We start from the raw sequence: 23,877 nt of genomic DNA on the forward strand, positions 1-23,877 counted from the left end.
TAATGTGCTGAAATCAAACTGCAAACGAAGTTACGGAGACCTCAATTGAAGAAGTTCTGAAGTCTCGGAAAGCAACCACACTGGGGAACACATCAGGAATTACTGCATCCAAGACCCCTCCCAAGGAATACAACATGACTTCCAAAGTCCCTCAACCTCGAAGTCATTTAACAGCCTGTCATGTTGGTTTCGTCTTCGTCCAATTTCAGCTGAGCCCGTGCTCCAGAACCTAGTCTAACGATTCTTGGCAAAACAAGCTTTTCCCCCTGACCAATCCGCAGGAGCTGGAATCGAGCCGCCCGCCATGACGTCGAATTCAAGTGTCAAATTATCGCGCACCTACGCTTTCACCTACCAGATCTGATCCGCGCGTTAAGATAGGTCCCGTTTCCATTATTGCTGCTATTTCTCCTTCAATTCGTACAATATCTCTTCAATCTTCTTCACAATGTCAAGCGGCATCCTACCCAGCTTCGTCGGCGCATTGCAAGCATCTGTAGCCGTCCTCTTGACAATCTTCGCAGGATCGATTGCTTCGAGATATAACCTCTTGAAAGAATCATCGTCCAGAGATATCTCGAAGACCTGTGTTAGATTGTTCCTTCCTGCTCTGTTAATCACCAATGTCGGTTCCGAACTCCATGCAGATACTGCCCTTCGATATGTGCCAGTCTTGAGTGAGTTCATCTCCTTCAATGTACAAGATTGGAATCTAACATTCTACAGTATGGGCACTAGTTTACACCCTCTCTTCCATGGCTCTAGGCTGGACATTGAGACGAATCTTCCCCCGCCATTTCCCAGCATGGACCACTCCGGCGATCTGCTTCAACAACACGACAGCGCTCCCGCTGCTCCTCATCCAATCCCTCGAAACGGCGGGCATATTAAACGACCTACTGATGGGCGAAAACGACACCTCGTCCGCTGCTCTGAGCAGAGCTAAGTCGTACTTTTTGGTCTCCTCGATGGTAGGAAACAGCTTGACTTTTGCCATTGGTCCCAAACTCCTCGACGATGAAGAATGTCCGGACGAGCATCACGACCAGAAGAAGACGGAGCACGTGCATTCGAATGGACGAGTCGAGGGAGATGAAGAGCATGCGCACCCAGTGAATTGCTCTGGAAGAACAGAGGAGGAACAAGAGGAGCACGCTAACGAAAGCACGACTCTGCTTCCAAATCGAGTCGCGGAGCGGAGCGGCATATTAAGAGACCAAGCTATCGAAGCATCGGACAAGCAGTGGCTCAAACTCCCAGCAATCATGAGAAAAGCTCTCGAATTCGCCTACAGCTTCCTCAACGCACCTCTGATTGGCGCATTAATCGGAGCTTTCATCGGACTCATCCCACCTCTCCACAAAGCATTTTTTAACGACCCCTCCGAAGGCGGCTTCTTCAAAGCCTGGCTCACAGCATCGGTCAAGAACGTCGGCGAACTCTTCGCTGCCCTGCAACTCGTGGTCGTAGGCGCGAAACTCAGCGGCAGTCTCCTCAAGATGAAGAAAGGGGAAGCGAGCGGGGAAGTGCGACTCATTCCCCTATTCACCATCTTCTTCATCCGCTTTATCCTTTGGCCTGTGTAAGTCCCCTTCTCCCACATTTCCCCGGTAACAATATATCTACTAATAGCCCCCTAGTATCAGCATAGCCGTCATATTCCTCATCGCAACCAAAACCTCCTTGCTAACCGACGACCCGATCCTTTGGTTCGTTCTGATGTTGATGCCGACCGGGCCCCCAGCCACAAAACTCACGGCATTAGCGGACGTCAGTGGAGCGGACGAGAACGAGAAGATGTCCATTGCGAAATTTGTAACGATATCGTATGCTGCATCTCCTGTTATTTGTTTTGCTGTCGTTGGGTCTTTGAAAGCTTCGCTTGCTGTAAAGTAGATCTTCAACCAATAAAAACATAGGGTTTTGGAATAGTGATTTTATGTGTCTTGGTATTTGGATGTGAATTGGTGAATTTGGCGGCTATAAGTGTTGACTTGAGGAACGTCATTTTCAGATGACCAGTAACTCATCCTCGGCCGGACATTGAAAACGCCACCGAGTCAAAATCTCGTAATTGAAAACGCACAATTGGACAGACTTTAGCAGCAGATAGAAGACCTATTTGAAGACAGGCAATCACAAAGCCTCCAATCAGGACAATAGCAAGGCCGTTGCTTCTGCCGTTATGCTCCGGACCCATGTGATCGCTATCACGACGCTCGTCTCTACGTACCGGCACAAGGAGCATCCATTATATGAGAACAACCGGGCAGAGTCGTGGTATATTTAGACTTTGCCATCGAATTGGTCTACCTTTCTCAACTCCAGGTAGCCAGAGCAGCACGAACAATGAAGTAGACCAAGAGTCCATTTCAAGACCTGGACATTCAAATCATAGGTAACCTAGTTTTCTCAAATATACACCCCATAATACCCGTTATATCCAACCCAGATCTATGAAACAAAACCCAACCATGATATCATCGCAATGCTCGAAACACTCGCTGCATAATATAAATCTCAATATCCCTCCTCAGTAGGGGCGCCAAATCCAGGTGGCTGAGCTAAATACGTATCATATCCAAGTCCACTCCCTCCCGAGCTGACACTCGTACTTGGGCTGGCTAGCCCGCTTCGGACAATAGATTCGTTCTCACCGTCTCGTTCGGCTCCGTAGCTTCCTACGCTACCATCTCCGCGGGGTCCACCAACGGCAAAACCTCCGCCGACGTTGAATCCATAGCCGTAGCCCTCTGCTATGCTTCTTTGTCGTTTCGTGCCACCTAGATTTTCGCTCTCGCTTCCCACTCTGCTTAGAGCTGGTTTCTCCGGTAAGGATTTGAGAAGTGAGGTCGAAGTATCTAGCATGTTCAAGGCGAATTCTGTCAGAAGAGCATTGCCACCATCAGCACCGCCGCCTTTGCCTGATACACCTAAGGTCCATCTATACTCTCCCAATCTCCTTCTGTACCAGTCTGCTTCTTCTCTTCCAGGGGCTGTGGCCCATAACAGGGAACCAAAGGTTCCTATCAGAGCGAAATTTGTTTTGGAAGCAAAATACCAGAAGGATCTTAGATGAGAAGAGGTGAGACGGTTGACGAAGTCCATAGCTGAGATCAACCGTGTCTTCGCGGCACTCCTGCAAATATGCACTATATATGGATCGAGAGCAGGAGCATTGTTTTGTGCAGCTGAGGAAGCTTGAGGAGCCAGAGACCGAATGATGCGACGATGTAAAGTGATTTCAGTGGCGAAGTAGGCGAGGTGAAGGAAACCGGTTGAGATAAGTCTGTTGGTGTTTTGGATAGCAGTCGACGAATCCATCCGGAGAGCTTGCGGCAGAGCCGCAAACCATTCTTTCAGTTTCAATTGGACAGGTTTAGCGAGTTGGAGGACGAGGTGCGTGCCCTGAGCACCGGCCTGGGTAACAGCCGCCATGGCTTGGAGAGTATAAAAAGTATCGAGGACTTCAGATAGGATTTGAGACAGAATAATCATCTGGGTGAAAAGTAGGCGACCACGTTCATACTCGGCGCTTTCCTCAGCATCTGATTCGTCGTACTCAACATCGGGGAAGTCATTCTGTGACAGTGACTGTACCGCCCAGTTGGAAGCGAAGATGTGTGAAGGACGACCATGAACCAACGACCCCCACTTGTCTTGCATGTATAGAGCCCAAGCCAATCTTTTTCGTAGCCCACGCTCCCACGGAGGTATCTTCCAATTGGAGCAGTCGAGATGGAGTCCCAATTCCTGGCCAATGGCTACCAATTGAGCTGTGGGGGCCCATTGATCTCCTTCTGGTCGTTGTGAGAGCAGGAGACCAGCTTGTATTGTCGACAACTTGGGTCTGTACATGGCATCTGCTAACGTAACACGTGCCAGGCGTTCCAATTCCCTCAGATCGGGACGTGGCTGATTGGCGAGGTCATCGCTGTGGTCCCACCAATTAATGGCTAGTATATATACAGCAGCCAGGATCGGAGGGGAAAATTCTCGGTACGACCTGTTATACTTCTCATAGAAAACCGCCTTCTGTAAGATGGGGAAGTTCGGATGAATGATTCTGAAATATAGCTCCAGCAGCGCCGGCCCGTGAGGTTTCACGATGTCTTCAATTGCGTCCACATCGTCAATCACATGCTCCTGGCCAGGTGTGTTGTAGTCTGGTAGCATAAGAAATGTATCAATGTCGCTAACTTTCCTCAGTGTTCCTCGCGATAATAAACTCTCATCTTGAGGATCGAATGGCGACAGGTCGATCAGTGACGGCTCGAAGTCGGTCGTTGGGCCAATGTATTGGCTGTATCGATCATTTTGTAAACCCAGTGTTCGTTTCAGTAAGGTTGGACCACCAATATTGGCCATATCCTCCACTAATGAGTTTGTTGCTCCAAGACTCGAGACACTCGACTCAGTTGTCCTTCGTTTCCTCTCGTCTGTCCTATCTGGAGATCTGTTGCTCACGACGGTTAGTACTTTTGCCCTTATATATTGCACCGAAGGAAACTGGATATAAAGTGGGCTATGCGGGATAGAAAAGCACACTGCAGGAGGAAGAATCTTCATACCTCCTCTTCGCCACAGACTCTTCCTTTCCTTCTGTATTTAGCTTCCTCTTTCTCGGCTGCGGACTCTGGACAAAAGTGCACTCCTGCGTATGAAACTGACACAGCACACAGGTCGTCTGCCCCTCGTTGATTACACAACGGCTCTTTCTCCTCCGACAGGCATCACACGGCCTCTCTTTCCGACTCCGAATGTTGTTGGTTCCCGATTCTCCAGAAGCCGAGCTGCTCATGCTTCCCGAAAGCTGTGCTCTGCCTGTGAGATGGCTGCTGTTCGAGAGCTCGTTCGACGAGGAGTCAGGACGGGGTCTGCGGGAGGCTATAGCAATGGGAGCCGTGCGGGCGACGGCGGTTGGGTTCGACATGGCGTAATTGAGGCTCGATTGGAGTTCTGATCCGAACCAGGTACCGGAATTCTGTGATCAACCGAATGACCAGCTCTGCTATCAGCGGTTGGCCCACTGCTTGGGGGCAAGCTGGCTGTTGCTGCAGCTAGGAGGATTTGGCAGTGTCTTGGGCTTTGTCCCCTGTCCTCGGAGAAGGGCGATGGCCAGGTCTTGCTGCACTGAAAGTTCGACTTTTCGATATGACTGGGTTAGTGGCCGCAGTGATGATCTCGAAAGAGGCAGGCCCAGCACGATGATAGAGCTGTGAGTGGCCTGGGAAATACCGGGAGATGCGCCTATCGTATCTCCCCACTCTCTGTGACAGTGACTGGGACGGGGACGGTAGGATGCTTATCTGCAGCGGAAGCCGTGGGCAGTGGGCAGTGTGCAGGCAGTGGTGTCGGTCTTGCCTGTCCTGTCCTCAATAATGCAGATAAAAGATAAGGAAGAGACGACGTCTAGACTGCGGGACAGGCCACGGGCACGAGATCTGTTTCTCCTGCGTTCTCTTTATATAAATATGTATTCTTTTGGCGGGGAGATCGCAGCTGTCAATGGCTATCACTACTGCGTGATCCAGCCAGCGATTGAAGCAAAATGAGATGGTGGATATTCTTCACAGTCATTGGGAAGCTGAGACGACCAGCACCACCAGAAGAGAAGAATAGTCTTCTATATCACCGATACGGCGACGGATCTGCGCGCGCACAAAAAGGTGCGAACTGACTGGCACTATCAGGCCTCAGGAGGTAGGAAGGTTGGAGCCGTGGCAGGAATTGAGCGGAGGTTGTTGCGTGGGACTATTTTTGTTGAAGATAAGGAGACGCTTGACGATTATCATACATATATCTATCTGTATCTCTATCAACAAATCGATACACTAAATCCGTACCTCGCATCTGCTGCATCTGAGCCAGCATCTACCGGCCGTGCGGCATGAGCGCGGGCGTTCCGGGGACGTCTTACTCGTACACCCGAACAATAACGGGCTTTCCATGACACTCGCAAACCCGCTTCCAGCAATTTGGTACGTAATAATTCCTGGGTCCTGCTGCTGACTGGTCCCTGGGTGCAACCTGGAATTGCTCGACTTTCGAACCATCTCCTTACCGTGACATTTCTCACCACTCAGAGGAATGATACTTATCGTCGTATCTCGAGGGGAACGACGCCGTCTGCATCAGTGCGGTCACGGCGAGCGTGAGCAGTCCCGGACCGACCACTGAATCATGGACATTTATCGTGGTGGACAGGCGCACCCCACAAAGATCCTACGTATGTGGTGCTTTCAGATTGCTAAAAGATTCAATTACCACGCCCTCCATTGGCTGAGCTTATATTGAGGCTGGGGGCCAGCACCGGGTAGCATGTGCTGCTTGCATGAAGCGGGTAAGGGTCCTCTGGGAATTACCTAACGCTGGAGATTGGCACAATTCTGTGACACAATCATATTATTCCTGTCCATGGAGAGGGCGGTGAGGAGGGTGGAACTCAAGAGATACACGTGATGGGGCTGGCCATGCTTGGGTATCTGTATTATCTTTGTTGGGGGAAAAGCTAGGAGAAATTGTAGACTGAGCCAGTCTTCTGGAGCTCGCAAAAGGTGCAAATGGGGGTTCCGAGAAGTCGGGAATGCAACAATATCGGACTCCCGCCCCCTCGGCAATTCATAGGCCAAGAATCGGGGTCGGAACCAGAGTTCCTTACTGACTCGCTAACACGCGAGTCGGAGGCGTGAGAAACTCAGGGGTAAGCCAAGACATCTCTACGATGATGTCGTGTCGTCTCTAAAGAGGACTGCAACCACTGCACCAACAATGTTTGGTCTTTTCGGTGGGAGCACGATGGGAAGGTTAAGGCATCTCAGCAAGACACCTCGTTGACGTCTGAACCGTGACTCTCGTCTCTTCAAAGACATGCATTTGTCGCAGCAATAATGCTTGAGACTTTGGCTGGCATAGTACAACAGCATGAGGACACCCCATCACATCTCATCTTGACCTAGATCTCCCAACACCTCCTCGAATTGTGCTACCACTTTCAACAACTCAGCATCGAGTCCCGTTCCAGCAAGAATCGTAACGCCGAACGGCAGTCTTAGAGGCCTGCCTTCAACGAGTTCGGCCGTCTCGTAGGTACCACAAGGTACGGCAACTGCTACCAAATCTAGCACGTTGGCGAAGTGGGCAAACTGTCCAAGTTGGCCATTGATTCCGAGAGGATCCTGTGCCACTTCTTCGATCGTAGGATGGAATGGAGTCGTAGGAACAACCATAACGGTAAGTTCATCAATTCCATCTTCCGCATTTGTTTCGATTCTGAGGATATTTTCGACGGCTCGCTTGTATTTTGCTTGCTTATGCAAATCTTTGAACACGTCCACTGCTGTACTGTTCCTTGCAAGAGCTCCTTCAAAGACTTGCCTCGTGACTGGGTGTAGTAACTGTTTATTCTTCTCGAACCAGCCGTCCGGAAGTATCGTCAGTCTCTCCAGGACGAATGTGCTATTGTACAGAAGTTCATTCGCATCTTCGAAAGGTTGCCATTCTAGGTCTGCCATTTCAGCGCCATTCTTGGACAGTGTCTCGACGACTTGAGAGAATAGTCTGCGATATTCGAGACTGCAAGCTTGCAGTGCATCCAAAGGAGGAACACCAAAGCGCAAGCGAAGTTGACGATTTCCGTTGGAGGCAAGAAGTTGAGAAGGTAATTTGGCAAAGAAATCCTGTTTGTCGAAACCTTTGCAGACCTTCCAAATCCTTTCTACATCCTCGATACTGGTAGCAAGAAATGAAACACAGTCTTGGTGAATGCATGCCGGTGCTACTCCTCTAGCAGAGACTGTTCCTTTGGTAGGCTTGAAACCTAAGATGCCATTGAAGAGGGCAGGAACGCGGATAGAACCGGCTGTGTCGCTTCCAAGGGAAAATGATACCAAGCCTTCGCTAACGGTGACTGCACTCCCGCTACTTGACCCTCCTACGATATGCATCTTGCTGAACGTAGAATGAAGAGTGCCATAAGGACTCCGGCAACCTGTCATACCTGTTGCTAACTGTTCCATGTTTGTCTTCCCAACGAAGAGACCCCCAGCGTCGATACAGTGCTGAAAAACAGGAGCCGACACATTTGGGACAGTAGATAAGGCTGGGCAGCCGATTGTTGTAGGGACTCCAGCGACATCAATGCTATCTTTGACGCTGAAAGGGATGCCCCACAACGGCGGCCTCTGTGCTGGATTCGGCCATCGAGTATGAAGCTCGTTCGCCGCTCTCAGGACGTCGCCAAACGGCTGTAGGTGGGTCCAGACCGACGGTTGAACATCTTTGTAGGCATCAATACGATCGTAGATCGCTTGGATGACCTGTTGAGGCTTGATCCCAGCATCATAATCTTGGTAAAGACTTGTAATGTTGAGACTGGAATCCCAGTATTCAAAAGCTTCGTCGGCATTTTCATCCCAAGTCTTCAGCATACCTACTTCTTCGTACACATTCGGTCCGCCCTCCGAAGACCGTCCCGGAAGACTCATTGACAATCCATCGAGAGCAGTGAACCCCAATCGTCTGTAGAGTCGGGCTGCTGAAATGGTACTCTCAAGATAGATCGGCATTGATTCTTGTTTGGCTTTCTCGAGGCCCCATTCTGTCAACAACCTGCCGGCACCACGACCTTGATATTTGGGAAGAGTGCCCACGAAAGTAAGGCCTACAGTCCAATGTCCATTGTTAGTAGAGATAATGCAAGATAGAACAAAGATAAACAAGATCGAGACTGGTACTATGCTGGTATACTGGGACAAATTTCTTCGACGATTGCAACAACGACATGGGGTCGGTATGTTTGAAAATCTGGTAACGGGGTGAACAAACGGCGTTCTTACGATAGCATGGCTTATTTCCAACGACTCGGAACTTAGCAGCCTCTGCTTTGCTGACGTATTGATCGAGATATTCCTTGTTGCAGCCTTCTATACACGTGATGTCCTGAACACTCAAATTTGGCGACTCAGCAGCAGGACCAGGCAGATCCCATTTTGCAAAGCTGACGATCTTATCATTAGCCTCAGTGTCTCTCACTACGAAAACAGCTTTCCCAGACTGTCGACCTCCTTGGATGGAAGCCAGCATTTCCTGACTGAGATAGAACCGTAATACATCGAGACTCGTTGATGTAGGGAACTGCGCGTGGAGTAAGATATTGGAGTCAAACGCTGCGAGATGAACAGCTGCAATTTCATCAACGTCTGCAACATTTGCAGCGGATAATTGTAAAACCATGGCAGTGCCAAGCATAGGCCTATTTCAGCCCTGTATAGAAAAGGGTGGTCGTAAGAACAAGCCGAGAACCCGTCTCCAGTGCGGGGGTTGGAGTACCGTAGTGGCGGGTTGGCTCTGCGGGAGAGGCAATCCAACCAACTGCTTGGATATTGTTGGTAGCCGCTTGCTTGCTTCAATTGGAGTTGTTCCCGAAGATTTTCTTATCAGGACGCGGCTTCCAAAGTATCTAGACGAGTGCTCCAATCACAGAGTACGTCGGTACCGTCTGACAGAAGTATGTGTTGACGTTCTATAAAAAGGCTTGCTTTATAAAGACACAGAACATTGTTGTAAGGCCTCTGCACGACGTGAGGATCGACTTCGACAACTCAGCGTTTGGGGGATTGATCTGCTCAAGTCGAGGAATGGATGACCAGCGAACTTGGTAGAGAAGAGAAGGGTAGGAGAAGTTCATTTCGATTGGAAACTGTATTGTGTATTTCGTTTGTCGAGTTGGAAAATGGTGGCAGTGCGGAATAGAGGTATGAGGCTGAGCGGTGAGACTAGTCTCAATCAAGCCGGCTTTTAATTGGTTTATTTTCGGCAGCCACCTTGAATTCAGCGGGCTGCATCAAACACATCTGAAGTCGCATGCAGCCACCAAACACTCTTCCACTTATCTCGAAGATGTTCAGCCCAGGTGGCGTGCTGAAGTGGCCAGCCTGAGTCGCAAGGCCATTTCATAGGCCTCGTTTGTTGAAGATGTGCGGGAATTCCGTGGTATCCCGCTTGTGGTGACATCGTGATGGTGGGAGAATGTTTCTTCACTGTGTTCTAGCCCTACACAAAAGTGTCATTGGGCGAATCAGCATGGTGACTCGGCTTGGCATCTGCTATTCTCAGCCAGCCCTCGAACGTCCCGACCACCAGCTCCCAGCCCGGTAGGTATGGGGAGAATCAATATGAAGAGGCGCCCGACGGCTGTCAGCACTCAGGAGGAGTATAATGTTCCTAACATTCACATCAGCAGTCTTTTGACAGAATTGCTCCAACTCACCTCTTTTGCCCTCAAACATGGCGACCCATACTGGTAAGATTGGTATTTCTATTCTGCGAAGTGAAGGTTTGAGATTTGATGCTGTACATTGGGCGTACAAGATGCCGTCAATGATGGCAGTTGGCTTGAGAACTGAGGACCTACTGTTAGCTGTGAGCTCAGAGACGAGCACAAATGTCTGTTTTGGCTATTGTTTGTATTCATGAAAGAGTGTCTTGCTTCAAAAGACCTATGTACTGTTTGCTGACTAGATTCTAGAAGTAACGCTAAAGGAGACCGCAGTCCCTGTCCCTGCTGCTTACACTCGACATTTGTCTTATGATGTATCAAAAGACTCACAATTCAATCCTCATGTCTATGTCGAGACGAAGCGGATGACCACCGAGTCTGGTGTGACAGAGGTTCAAAGTCTGAAGGGGAAAGAACTTGATAATGATCAGGAAGAAGAGGTCTCAACGGCGGCTACGCGGTCTTCGCTCTTGATATTTCTTCGCGATTCTAGGATCTACATTCGAGTTCTCGCAGTCCTCATAATGATTATATCCCTAGCCTTGATTCTAAGTGCGGTAGTCATGTTTTCAAAAGCCCAAAGGGCGCCTGGACATTCCTTGGATTCGGTCCCACACCCCCCCAGTGGCATTACAGACAGTCCCTGCATCGCTTTCTCTGGTGTTGCCGCAATGAACCTTGTTCTCAGTGTTGCACTTCTTAGCCTTTCATGCATGTCGAGCAAGGTATGCCATCAGATTGATCCATCACACCCATCGTAGCTAATGTTACTTGAAGTTCAGGAAAAGTAACAACGCTCTCAACGCCGTCTTCGCAATTCTCAGTGCTATTGGATTTTCATCTTCGATGGCAGCCTGCTTTCATCTCAATGCACAGACTAAACTTGAGAATGATCTCTGGTAAGTAAAACATGTGTAATTCGGCTCTGTAATTGATCAAAATAGGAAATGGTCTTGTTCGAATCATAAGAACAATGTATTCAGCGACGCTCTCGACTTCGGTACGGTTTGTGGCGTGGTAAGCTACGGCTGGAAGTTCGGGCTTGTTCAAGCATCCCTCGAGCTTCTAACCTTTGTCGTATCATGTACCGCATTCGTGCTTACGAAGTACGCTTACTTTGCACGCTATGGCCGCATGGGAAAGATATTCTAAGCTGGTAAAGGTAAACATATAGCCATAAGCACTCGCTTCATGACGTTTCGTTTTCGACAGATGATTTAGATTAAGAGGATGGATCATATCACGCATGGACGACTAGGAATCGGTACGGAACCGTCTTCGACGAGTCGATCGCTTCTAAGGTCGGCCACCAAAGGCACTGCACTTCCAAGGACGAGTTTGAGGTGACAATCTCAGGACATTCACTTGCAGACGGACGTTGGCATGGTTCGGCAGAAGAAAGGACAACTTTATCGAATGGATACGAAAGCTCATCTAGAGCGTTCGATCATTCCAAATAGCACATGAAGCGGCAACGATCTTTCGAAGGGGGTTGAAGGATGTATGGACCTCGAAGCGGTGAGATTTCCTTGATTTGCTATCATGCGCTTGTAGAATTCTGGTACTACATGCATGGAAACAGATTCAGAAATCAAACTATCGCTACAGACTCTCAATTCAATGCAACGATACTATCGAATCACATCACTCCCCTGTAGTTTGATACGGGACAGTGCATATTTGAGAACCACAGAAACGAAAAACGCAGATGTCAGTGCTATGCCGAATCGTTTCCCAGCAGGAATTCCTGCCTGTACCCGAAAGTAAGGCAAAGAATTTCAATTCAAATGAGAATGGTGTCTTCTGAATGGATTGTTCGTCCAATGTGGCACTGGTTGAGGTCATGAGTTCTAAAACTGTCGTCGTACCTGCAACCATCCGCTTGCTGGACCTGAATTTCGACAATATTGGGCCAGGGGAGGGGTACTATTGGACAAAGCTTTCGTATGCAAGCCTTCGAATTTTTCTTTCTGTAGATGGGTCTTGAGTGGAGAGCACGTTGAGTTGATGTGGGCTGGAAGGCACATGGCCGATCGTGGCGCAAACGGTGTGGCATCGGCCCGTTGAGTTGAGAAGTGTCAAGATCACAAACGTTCCTGTTTGCCGCTTGGCTTTCCTTTCGTATTGCGTTCCTTCACCCTGATCGTATATGATGTGTTTAGCCTGTGTTTGATTAATGCGTAGACTATCAGCCAGGTCAGCAACGCTCAATGCCAATCAACTTTGGAACATCCTGCCCACGGCCATCTTCGTAAAAAGGTCGCTCATCTTGTTACATGGGATGAAAGTCGTATCTCGTGGTCTCTGGGATCCAATAGTCGCGTCTGCAGCTAAGCGTTTGGTACATTGCCTCTTGTGTTCTGGTGCCACCTCGGTTGGCGAGGCTGACGACAGCGGGAGTACTTCACCTTTGACAACACCATGATCAAACTACAAAAATTCTTTCCTTCGCCAAGAAAGCCTCCCGTTCTTTGTAACTTCTCCATGCTACACAGCAATTGATCGTTTTGCTCTTCCCGTTATCTCGGGAATTAATTATCGTTCATTCATTTGTTGACTTTCACAACGCTTCAAGATGTTTCTCCGCATTGTCCTCGCATGGACTCTCTATATTGTATCATACGTCGTCGTCGCAGCCCCAGCCCCAGCGCCTATAGACTCGTCTCCCTCGTACAAGGTTTCTGGTGTTCATACTGGATCTAAGCGCCAAGCAGGTCAGATCTGGCCAGCTCGACATAATATCAATGACCTAGTCAACAACATCCCACAATGGTAAATATGAACACTCGATGATCTATTGCTCCTATACAGTCACGCCACACATCCAATGTTTCCTTGCTATTAATTCCGGATACTGATACTTCGAATACAGGTCCCTCTTCGTCCAAGCCTACAATCAATGGCAACAGCAACCTGAAGATTTTTTCGACTCGTACTATCAGATTGCTGGTATACATGGCAGTGAGTGTCCCCTGATATTGCGATCGAGAGCAACCAATCGGCCAGCTTCTGTCTAGAGCCAAATTGTTGTTCAATCGCTGATCTAGTAGGACCTTACTACTCTTGGAACAATGCGCCGCAAGGCCCAGGATCTCCAACCACCGGCTACTGTACCCATGGTGAGCAAGACAATCATAACGAACTATCCGAAACACAACAAGCTGACCTCTTGGCAGGTAGCGTTCTTTTCCTGAGCTGGCATCGCCCATATCTCGCTCTTTACGAGGTTGGATGTCTTCACCACGTACTTTGACCCACCCTGACAATGAATTAGCAAGAAATCGCGGCAATCATCCAGGATATCGTCCAAACCTACCCAGCTTCTATGCAGCCCACCTGGCAAGTTGCAGCCGACCAATTCCGCATCCCATACTGGGATTGGGCGAGCAGCCCGAACATGCCAGATGTCGTCAGTCAACCAACGGTCCAGATTACGAACTCGGCAGGACGAAACCAGACTGTCACCAACCCTCTGTACCAATATAGCTTCCAAAATATGCCCATGAACCAAACGTGGTTTCCAACCAATGCTGGAGATGGATGGCTTGCAAACTACCCACAGACGATGAGAGGAGTTAATACTAAGGGAGGACCTTCGAATCCTGCTCTCTCGAATTACTATCTAAACTACTTTGGCTTGCAGAAGGGTATCGTGAGTATGATCTGCCCTCCCATACCGCGATTCACTAACGTGCAATAGTGGTATGCTCTCACAAGAAATGCTGGAATGTACAATAATTTCACCACGACAGCAACTCAAGGATCTTCTATAGAAGCCGTTCATAATAATGTTCATATAGGTATTGGAGCTAACTATGGACACATGTCGTTCTTAACCTACTCGGCTTTTGACCCGATCTTGTAAGTTCAATGATTTTCCGTATCCAGATTTTTCTCCTGAATGCTAACACATCCTAGCTGGTTGCATGTGAGTAACCGTACACTTATCATCAGGGCACAGATTAACAGAATTCCAGCACGCAAATGTCGATCGACTCTACGCGCTCTGGCAAGCCATGAACCCAGATTCTTGGATCACCCCGACTACGGAGCCCTATGGTACATTTGCACTTCCACCCGGTACTCCAGACAACGAAAACACCTCGCTCGAACCATTCGCATCCAGCGGCAGCTCACCATACTACACTCCGGATACTTCTCGCATGCCAAACATCTTCGGATACACATATCCCGAGATCCCAGACTGGAGCATTCCTGCTTCACAGCTGACTGCCGAAGTTACAGCTCAGGTTCACACTTTGTACAATCCCAGCAATCAGTACAGGAAGCGTGCGGATACCCCTGGAGAGGTGACAAAGGAGGTAAGCATACACCGATCTAAATTTCCCCGAATACTGATGATAATTGTGTATCAAGTGGTTCGTCCAGGTCCAAGTCAACAAATTCGACCTCCTCGGCACCCCTTTCAGCATCCACCTCTTCCTTGGCCACGTCCCCGAAAACCCTCAAGATTGGCTTAGTAGCCCCAATCAAGTTGGCTCGACGGCGATCTTCCCGCCTCCACACGTCGATGGTACACCATTTCCCGAGGTCCTTGCATATTCCGAGTTCAGCTTGGTTGAGGCTTTGAACGATAAAGGCCAGGATCAAGACGATATCGGTGCCGTGACGGAGTACCTGAAGCAGCATTTGCATTGGAAGGTGCAGAAGGTATGCTTCATTTTCCTATGATGGAGAGATTGGACGGCTAACCAAAGTGTAGTTTGATGGAACAGCTGTTCCTACCGACAAGGTTCCCAGTCTCGTCGTCATGGTCCAGAACGAAGATGTCACGATGGCCAAGGATACCACCGAGCTACCTACCTACTCCAACATCACGGTCGTCCCCGAGATCACAAGTGGCCAAGCTGGTGGTTTCTCTAGATAGATATTGACAGAGATACATGGGCGTTGATTTCGATTTGATATTCCAGGAATGGCGTTAATGTTGCAGATAATGATTGAGGTTGAGGGGTGGCCATTCCGACGCTGTCAATTGCATGTTAGAGCTGGGAAGCTGAAATGCTTTCGGAGCTGTTGCTAAAGCCGTCATATCAATGAAAATTAATGACTTCAAAACTCGCTCAATTGGGCAACTAGGTGATATTCTCAAAGTTGGGCTCTACTTAAAATTGACTGTGAAGATAGACCACTCCCTGTCTATCATCTACCTCGATACAGAAGTTGAGGGAGAAGGACTGGGAGGGATTTCATACCCGAATTACGCTGCGGGGATTGCCATCTTAGACAGTCAGAAGAGAGTGAGTAGAAATTCCTCGCGCTCGAGTGATACAAGAGCGTCTCGAGTGTTTTTCAAGTCTTCTTCTCCAAATATTTATACGGAAATTACATCTTCCAGCACTACTCACAGGAGACATCTTCCCTATATTATTCTAAAAGATGAATTGTGACTCGCAACTTGTTTTGAACCAACTCGGATTGCAATATCAAAAACCTCGCTCGCTTAAATTCTGACCTGCCAAAAAACCCAAAAAAACCCCCTACACAACTTAATCAAAAACAAGAAAACGTTCATCAGACCCAAAAAAGCAAAAGAAAACAATCCCTGTGCCTTCTACTATTGGGGCACCAGAGGGTGAGTAGTCTGGCTGTCGCGGTGGCGTGGATCCTTCCATCCAAACGGTTTAGTGTTGGCCCCATGATATGCAACACCGTTTGGATCCGGATGGCAGAAGATTTGCTTATTTAAATCTATATGGAAGGTTTGGGTTGTGGGATTTTGATTGGCTTAGCGAGCGGCCGCCCTCTTTTTACCAATTGTTGAAGGTGAGGTTGGAGATTGAATCTCGGTACCATGCTTGATTGAGGTTCGAGGCGAGTTACCATATGATAATTAAACACGAGGCACAAGGAGAGATTTTTGAATGGACCTAAAGTCTTTGTTTGCAAGGTTGAACGCGACCCTTCCGAAGCTTTCATACTCAAACACATAGTCTTTCCTCAATCATCTCATAGCAAACATTCCGCAGACACTCATCTCGACACGAGAGCCGACAATGTAGAAACACTATCCAACGCAATACCCTTCTCCAAAAGCCAACTCCCCACCCAAGTAAATCCCCTCTATCGATACCCACGTCCTTGAAACAAGGACATGATACTGTTCCACCACCTCCAAACACCAACCAACTACCTACGTATGCACACAAGGACTACCACAAACCCAAGAAAAGCCAAAAAAGAACCACAATGCACCAACGGAATAATGCTGGACTAAGCAATCCCAAAACATTTAAAAACTTGAAGATCGAGGCCTTCCAGCAATGAAAAGACATACGTTGCTCACTAGCAAACTAGCCGTGTCCTACCTAGGTATCCTCGTTCTCGTTCAGGCTGAGGCGTTGATCCAATACCAATACCGTCAACTCAGCCAAGTGGTTAGTCGCCCTGTGAAGTGGTAGTGATTGCTTTGTTGGGAGGTAAGGTAAGATCTTATATAGGTGTCTGAGTCTGAGGTGGTGACGAGGCTGAGGCGTGGATACCTTTTGTATGCTGGAGTTTGTGGTTGTTTGGACGGGCATGGAAGGGATATGGAGGTTGAGATTCAGGTTCAACGCTGGGAAGGATATGAGTCTCAGATGTCATGTCGTTGCTGGAGTTGTATGGTGATTCTGGTTCGCGTTTAATACTGCGATCTATGGATTCAGTGTCTGCGAATATCAGCGTGGTACAATGAAGACGTATGAATAGCTTTCAAGTGAGGAAATATCTCAAACAAAAATCTGATGTTCCTTCTCTCGAATATCTTAAGATTGATGATCCGCTTCCATCGTGTGCTTGGAAGGATATTAAGGGAATAAAGCACAAGTATTTCTCTGGTATCGATGACTCTTCAACCGTAAGAGATGTATTTCACGCTTGGGAAGTGTACTTTGGAGATGAACAGAGAGCGCTACTCGAGTCCAAAATTTGTGTCAAGCTGTAAATCACCACTCAAATCCATCAAATGGAAAAACTCCTCTACCTTTCGCAGAACAAACCCAGGAAGGAGGATAGCGAAACGCAACTCAGATCCCCCGCAACACTTTCCAACACAACTCCACCATCAAACTCAAATCCCACTGCTGATCAATCACTCTCACAACCAACATTCGCCACCTCAACAACTCCTCCTCCACCTCATGTCTCCCCGAGCCGTCCCATCCACCTCACCAACGCCCAAATTGAAAAAAATGGCGTCCGGGAACAATTGCTCAGTTCAGCTCCTCAAACCCCTTGCCAACTCCCTCCCTTCTCCACCAACCTCGAACTTTATTCCCAGAACCGTCCGTATCTGCAAGATGTGTCAAGAAACACGCAACCCTAATCTCCTCAACCACCTCATGATCAACACCTCTCGACCACGCATCGAAAAAAGGGGTAAGCAATACCGTCTCTCATCCCGCGGGATGAAGCCCTCCCTCACATGTTGTGCTAAAAAAAAAGTTTTTCTTTCCCTCCTTGTCTCAGCTCGGCACTTGGGACGAGGTCTGATAGACACTGCTGGTGTATTTGCCCGAACGCTGTTTGATGTCCGTCGATCTCTCACTGGAGGTCTAGCCCGAGCTTCGTTGTTGATGTTTTGATGATGTGTTGCGTTCGGTGCAAGTCATACCGCTCTCAACGCCGAGAATACGATGTGTCGTCTCGAGTGGCAAAGGCGGTAGGCTCTGGGAGGAAACTCGGAGATCAGCTTGATACTGCCTAGCATGATGTAAGAGGTTGCCTTGGCTTGAGGATAGCTGAATAATGCTGCTCAGATCTCCCATCGCAGAGTTACTCGGCAAAACCTCTTTCTCCATTATCAAAGACTTCCATAATCAATCCACTTTCATGACATATGGAAACAGAAGCTCCTCATTACCTCGGCCTTGCCGAGAACCTCAAAAGTGGAAATATGGCACGCCAAGCAACGTCGCTCAGGTCTCGACATCGAACTTTAATCCTGACCATGCAGCAGATCCAGACTATGAGAGTAACAGAATCGCGACCCCCACGCCAAATCCTCCCACCCTCCCGAATAACAATAGAAAGCCGCTTTTCCCTCCCCCTCCATCGTGCTGACACTAACGCGCTTCCCCACAATTCCAGAAGTGCTCTTAGTTGCAGGCATCCCTTCTTGGTTCCAAAGCATGCACCTCCTGTGCCACGATCGGATAAATCGGTCCTATTAAAGGCCACGAATATGAGGTGCAGGTATTGGGGAAGGAGAAACGAGCAGCAGCCTTGCGCCACGGCCAGGTTGTAAGAAAGGAGGGGTAACGTAAATGGGCTTTCACGGCTGTCAACATCGGTTCTCTGAGTGGTTGGCGATGACCACCGTCGTACATGTCAGACTAAGTCTCACGACTCATGTCCGAATTTTTGACGCCATCAATATGTGGATTGCGGGGTTGAGGATCCTTTCTAATATACACATAGTTTTGTGTGGAGAGAGGGTCCAATTGCAAACTCTTGTGGCTGGGACTTATTTCCGGATACTCTCATGACTGCGGAAAGTCGGAGGTACGCGGATGTGAAGAGCACAGCAATAAACAGGGAAAAGTGAAAATCTTGACACCTCAAAAGATGCCTCGCATACCATTTTAAGGGGTCCAGTGCGAGACTCAGGCCATTACTGTCTCGCGCCTCGTGAAAAACATGTAGTTAGACGGCGTGGCCACAAGGGAGAGGGGTAAGCCTCATGCAAGTCATGTCTAGACCCTTGGTCTCGAATATGGTCGCAGGCTCGCTTCTCTCTCGACACGCTCCATCATTTTGTCAAGGAAAGAACACGTCCTCAGACACACATCTGGCCTGCTAACTATCGCAGTGACTTGGCTGTTAAGACCCAAAATGATCTGTCGCAGGGAGGCGGTCAAGTGGTTGCCGTCAAGATACGACGTTGACGATAAGGGCATGTGCAATGTTGCCTATCTGAACAGCTGTGCCGATATCTTCGGAGAAAACTGGATGAAGCGGATGTCTGTCGGTGAAGATCGCGATGCACACGGGAGTCTTATGTTGAGGAAGGCGAAGAAGGCTCGGTCGGGTTGAGCTGGCCCGAGCATGGTGGAAGCGTGGGGGTTTTGTACTGCCCATGTATCGAGTACCATGACCCGGTCTGCCTCCTCAACCAAGCAAAGTTTCAGGAACTGGATCTTGCATGCTGGAGAAACAAGATTCGGTCAAGACGGGAAAGCACAACGCCGATCTGAACATTGGGAACCGCCCTTCTTTTTTAAGGTTTACGCAATATGCTCGTGCTTACTTCATGAGTCTCGATGCGATCGATTCTGACAGTCCTTGGTATTTGGTTGAGAGGAGATGAGAAAGGCAAATCCCACACGACATCGGGCTTTGACGTTTCGCTGAAGTTGCCTAATGTTACTCAATAGTACAGGAGTGCTATAGTCGGTGAAAATTGCGTTGTTGCAAAATGAACCATTTCCACATCTCCGGGCTTGAAGAAGTTGATATGCGAACAAAACTCAAGACAGCCAGCGGAGTGTTATGACCGCCCCTCCACTACGAAGTCAGCAACGCAGAGAAAACACGACAACGCTCGGGGGTGGTGGAGAGAAATCGGATGGTGTTGCTTTCAGACCCCGGGAATATGAGAACAGGGACAAAGAAAATATGTCGGAACCTACCTAGCGGTCTGCGTCCAGTTGTCTGCTCTAGAACATGTAGATGTGCAAAGAGCAGAAAGAAGAGACAGGGTCCTGGCGTCGTAGCGAGGAAATCTTCAAACCACACGCACCGCGACGTCTCTCTCGTACTGTAGCCAGCAAAGCGTATTGGGTAGCACTACATGAGGTGGTAATAAGGCAGAAGAACCGAATTGGTTGGATGGCCTGTTTTCCGCATCCTTTTTGCAGGTATTTGCGTGCGGTTAGGTAAAACTCGTCCAGCATATGCAACGGTCATGATCTCGTGACTGATAGATATATGGAGACTACCTGGGAGGTATCCTTGATCCTGGTCCGCCGCGCCTGTCTGATCCAGCAGGGCGCGCGCAGGCCAGTGAGGGGCCAGAGAGTGGTCTCCAAAAACGCCCGAGAACAAGTATCGACGACCTCAGCCTTCTTTTGCTTCTCCGCCTTGGGGGGGGGGTCTCCTCGCTGGCCGAGAGAAAAAGATGGTGATGATGATGATGAAGCTGTCGTCGCCCTGGGTGCCTCGGTGACTTTCGGGTGTCTGCGTTCCTCTCGTGCCTTTCGTACCTCATGCAAGAAGTGGCGGGATGGACGATGACTGGTTCGCGGAGTCTGGTTGAGCACATCCGTGACGATCATTGGATTCTTTCTTTTTCCTCCAGCTGGAGCGTTGTGCCCGGCGATGGTAGTCAGTGGCAGCAGAAGTGTCTGACCCCCACGTTTTGCGAGTGTGAGCATGGATAACGCCAGATGTACCAAGAGCCAGAATCCTGGATTGGCTAAGCCACAAGGAGCATGATCAGCAGGCTGCTGCTGCTTTTCGAGGCTCAAGATGACCAGCATCAGACGAGGAAAGGTCAGGGAAGCCGCGAACCCAACTGGGGAAGGTTGATTGACCCGATCTTAGCGAGCGCCCAGCAGGTCCAGGCGAGCCAGCCCAGCACAACACCCAACCGCCATCCGGGCCTGTGATTTGGTGACGGCCGTGTCAGACGACTTCACACCTTCTCCATCCGCCAAAAAATACAGTAGATGATACAGAGCAGCAATAGCAATAGCAATAGCAGAAGCAACAACTGTCTCTCCTCAGCACCAAAAACTACCGACCGTACACGTACACGTACTCGTACTCCATACACTAGCGAGCTGGTTCCTCGCTCGACCTGACTACGTACTCCTAATGTACCTACTCTATCTTGCTTTGCTCTGCACACGCCCACCGCCCCCGCCCCTCGCTCCACTACCCTTCACACCTTATACGAGAGAGGGCATCCCGAAGAGGCATCTTTTTGCAGCCGCTATCATTGACCTACTGGCTTCCATAGAACCTCAGGCACAAGAGCGTTGTGCGGTGAGCACAGAAGATGGGCATTGAGCCTCTTTTTTTGCTTTTTCCGTCCCATGGGTCAGTGACTGGACGCCCGGACAGGGACGGTGCATGATATTCCCATTCGCGTTCCAGACGCCTGGGAACAAGAAGCAAAGAGAGAGATTGCTGACGCCGACCGCCTTGACTCCTTGACAGACAGACACCGACTGAACCTGCCTGCAGAAAGGGGCAGAAGCAGCCACCCAGCGCCTCACAGAGAAAGAGACCCGGACGTGCCAGCGACCGGAAAAGGGGTGAGGTCATGATCATCTCATCAACGCCAGCGGCAACGTAGGAAGCAGACCTCTCTGCTGCAATGCTGCCCCGTCCTTGGCCGAGAAGCAGGAAAAGTATCACATTTTGGCTCCCCTCTCTCCTTTCCCCCTGGGACGCGAGAGTGACAATTATTGCAACGTTGTCGGTGATCAGCTGCTCTGCTCGGTGGAGAGTTTCAGGGCGGCCAGCGTGTCAGCGAATCTGGGGAACTCTGGCTCGTCCTCTTTGTCTCGTTAATTTATTAGTAGTAGTAGTAGTAGTAGTAGTAGTAGCACAGTAGTATCAGACTCCACACAGCTGCTTGCTTCACGTACGGAGTACTCATTCTTCACCTATGGCTCGTCGTCGGCTACGTACACCAGGTACTCTGTTCGCTGCAACTTCGAGTTGGCCGGACGCCCGTTGGGAAGCGGTGGCCTCGTGGCTCGGCTTGCAGTGCTTGCAGGTTGCTTGTTCATCCTGGGATTCGCTGCTCCCGCTTGGCAGGTGGTCTGTGGGAACATTGGGAGGAGCTGGTCATGGTCATGGTCATGGTGGTCCTGGTCATCAAGGTCATTCGCGACCCCCGCACTAGCGAGCGCGAGTGAAAGACAAAGAAAAAGTCAATCTGCGCCTCAGCAAAGTACCTGGTACCAAGATCCCTCAGATCACACTTCCACTTCCCACACACTGCCCACACTTCCACACTTCCACCATTCCCCATCCCCCTGACCTGACACCCTTTCCCTTCGAATATCCCAGTCCGCCATCCTAGAATACGATCCTAGGTAGCCAGCATCCCAGCTGGAATCATGTTTCTCCCCCGCTCGCGGAATTCATTCTGCGCCACCCCAGGAACAACAAAAGAATACTTAACCTGGCCCAGAGTACTTGTATCTGCGTAGGAAAAAAAAAAAGGTCATCTAAGACACACCGTCTCCTTCTTCTCAGCCTTGACTCTACTCCTGCTCCTCCCACCTCCTTTCCCACCTTGGTTTTCCAGCAAAAAGTTAGTTACTGTTTAGACATTGATCTACAAAAGCTCCACCTCGTCTGCTTTTCTCCGAACTATCAAACTATCGATCCCTTCAATTTCACCGAAGCCATTGAAGAGCCAACTCTATAATTCACCTCCATCCCTCCTTCCTCTTCCGTTTCCAACATGTCCCCCCACAACGACGCTCCTTCTCCCGCAGGTAGCTTCACTCAATCGTTCAACATGTCCTTCCGCCCTGCCGCCGGTTCAGGTCTCCGAGTCTCCTCAAGCAAGTCTAACAGCATCTTCGACGCTCCATTGAACGACTCACAATACTCCTCCTCATACAGCAGCGCATCATTCGACCCCGAAGACCACATGGCTCGTCACTTGGTCCCCGGAATCTACGTCCCAACGCCCTGCTTCTTTGACCCGGTTACGGAAGACCTCGATACCGCAACCATTGCTTCACATGCGGTACGTCTTGCTCAAGCGGGCGTCAAAGGTTTGGCGACGCAAGGCTCCAATGGCGAGGCTGTGCACCTCACCCATTCCGAACGCCAGACAGTCACCTCCACCACCCGCTCCGCGCTGGACTCGGCCGGCTTCTCTCATGTCCCCATCATCGTTGGCTGCGGAGCACAGTCGGTGAGAGAGACGGTACAATACTGCCGCGAGGCGTACGCTGTGGGCGGCGACTATGCTCTTGTGCTTCCTCCTGCATACTACGCAGGTCTCTTTGCTCCGGCGTCAGCGAGTGTCGTCGAATTCTTCCAGACGGTGGCCGACCAATCCCCCATCCCCATCCTCATCTACAACTATCCAGGGGCCGTGTCCGGCATGGACCTGTCTTCCGACGTCATCATCCAGCTTTCGGCACACCCGAATATCGTAGGTGTCAAGCTCACATGCGGCAATACCGGGAAGCTGAACAGGATTGTGGCGGCGACCAAGTCTGCAAAGCCACAATCGTCAAGTACCGCCCCGCCGTTCTTGGTTCTGGGAGGAAGTGCCGACTTCACCATGCAGAGTTTGATTGGTGGTGGTCACGGTATCCTCGCTGGATTGGCCAACATCTCGCCTAAGGCTTGTATCGAGATCATGCGCCTGTACCGTGAGGGCAACTTTGCAGAAGCACAAGCGGTGCAGGAGATTGTTGCCAGAGGTGACTGGACGGCGATCCAAGGTGGCATCGTGAGCACTAAGGCCGGTATGGAGAGCTGGCTCGGATACGGAGGCTATGGTCGCTCTCCTCTGCCTCGTCCTACCAGCGAACAGAGCGCAAAGTGGAAGGAGGGCTTCAGGGAGCTCTTCACATTGGAGAAGAGTCTGTAATCGTCATGGACACGGGTCCAGGTTT

At 49.7% G+C, this 23,877-nt stretch overlaps 8 protein-coding genes across 8 annotated transcripts; 5 read left to right on the forward strand and 3 right to left on the reverse strand.

Annotated features, from left to right (window-relative positions):
* Window positions 1-448: 448 nt before the first annotated feature.
* LY89DRAFT_578765 (uncharacterized protein) lies at window positions 449-1,896 on the forward strand (the record flags this gene model as incomplete). The annotated part of the gene is made up of 4 exons (XM_018208965.1): window positions 449-677; window positions 727-1,112; window positions 1,149-1,582; window positions 1,641-1,896. 4 exons carry the CDS (start codon window positions 449-451, stop codon window positions 1,894-1,896), a joined length of 1,305 nt encoding a protein of 434 aa, XP_018074660.1.
* A 65-nt stretch (window positions 1,897-1,961) lies between these two features.
* Window positions 1,962-2,384, reverse strand: LY89DRAFT_439863 (uncharacterized protein). The gene has a single exon (XM_018207531.1). It carries the CDS (start codon window positions 2,246-2,248, stop codon window positions 2,027-2,029), a length of 222 nt encoding a protein of 73 aa, XP_018074661.1. The 5' UTR covers window positions 2,249-2,384; the 3' UTR covers window positions 1,962-2,026.
* A 136-nt stretch (window positions 2,385-2,520) lies between these two features.
* On the reverse strand, window positions 2,521-4,933 carry LY89DRAFT_578866 (uncharacterized protein; the record flags this gene model as incomplete). Its single annotated transcript, XM_018208971.1, has 2 exons — window positions 2,521-4,432; window positions 4,572-4,933. The coding sequence occupies 2 exons, from the start codon at window positions 4,931-4,933 to the stop codon at window positions 2,521-2,523; spliced, it is 2,274 nt and encodes a 757-aa protein (XP_018074662.1).
* Window positions 4,934-6,906: 1,973 nt separating this feature from the next.
* LY89DRAFT_682062 (amidase signature enzyme) lies at window positions 6,907-9,691 on the reverse strand. The gene is made up of 2 exons (XM_018214432.1): window positions 8,838-9,691; window positions 6,907-8,662 (listed from the first exon to the last, which is right to left on the reverse strand). The coding sequence occupies exons 1-2, from the start codon at window positions 9,232-9,234 to the stop codon at window positions 6,939-6,941; spliced, it is 2,121 nt and encodes a 706-aa protein (XP_018074663.1). The 5' UTR covers window positions 9,235-9,691; the 3' UTR covers window positions 6,907-6,938.
* A 596-nt stretch (window positions 9,692-10,287) lies between these two features.
* Window positions 10,288-11,431, forward strand: LY89DRAFT_730359 (uncharacterized protein; the record flags this gene model as incomplete). Its single annotated transcript, XM_018219467.1, has 4 exons — window positions 10,288-10,462; window positions 10,532-11,004; window positions 11,057-11,178; window positions 11,224-11,431. 4 exons carry the CDS (start codon window positions 10,288-10,290, stop codon window positions 11,429-11,431), a joined length of 978 nt encoding a protein of 325 aa, XP_018074664.1.
* Window positions 11,432-12,854: 1,423 nt separating this feature from the next.
* LY89DRAFT_771157 (Di-copper centre-containing protein) lies at window positions 12,855-15,167 on the forward strand (the record flags this gene model as incomplete). Its single annotated transcript, XM_018221877.1, is given in 10 exon segments — window positions 12,855-13,051; window positions 13,152-13,240; window positions 13,330-13,398; window positions 13,456-13,505; window positions 13,554-13,931; window positions 13,980-14,140; window positions 14,198-14,207; window positions 14,257-14,655; window positions 14,669-14,950; window positions 15,003-15,167. The coding sequence occupies 10 exon segments, from the start codon at window positions 12,855-12,857 to the stop codon at window positions 15,165-15,167; spliced, it is 1,800 nt and encodes a 599-aa protein (XP_018074665.1).
* A 1,816-nt stretch (window positions 15,168-16,983) lies between these two features.
* Window positions 16,984-17,992, forward strand: LY89DRAFT_440123 (uncharacterized protein). The gene has a single exon (XM_018207532.1). It carries the CDS (start codon window positions 17,146-17,148, stop codon window positions 17,863-17,865), a length of 720 nt encoding a protein of 239 aa, XP_018074666.1. The 5' UTR covers window positions 16,984-17,145; the 3' UTR covers window positions 17,866-17,992.
* A 4,711-nt stretch (window positions 17,993-22,703) lies between these two features.
* Window positions 22,704-23,852, forward strand: LY89DRAFT_694995 (aldolase; the record flags this gene model as incomplete). The annotated part of the gene is made up of 1 exon (XM_018216743.1): window positions 22,704-23,852. The coding sequence occupies one exon, from the start codon at window positions 22,704-22,706 to the stop codon at window positions 23,850-23,852; it is 1,149 nt and encodes a 382-aa protein (XP_018074667.1).
* Window positions 23,853-23,877: the final 25 nt, after the last annotated feature.

The sequence above is a fragment of the Mollisia scopiformis genome, assembly GCF_001500285.1.
Source record: "Mollisia scopiformis unplaced genomic scaffold LY89scaffold_6, whole genome shotgun sequence".
Lineage (NCBI taxonomy): Eukaryota > Fungi > Ascomycota > Leotiomycetes > Helotiales > Mollisiaceae > Mollisia > Mollisia scopiformis.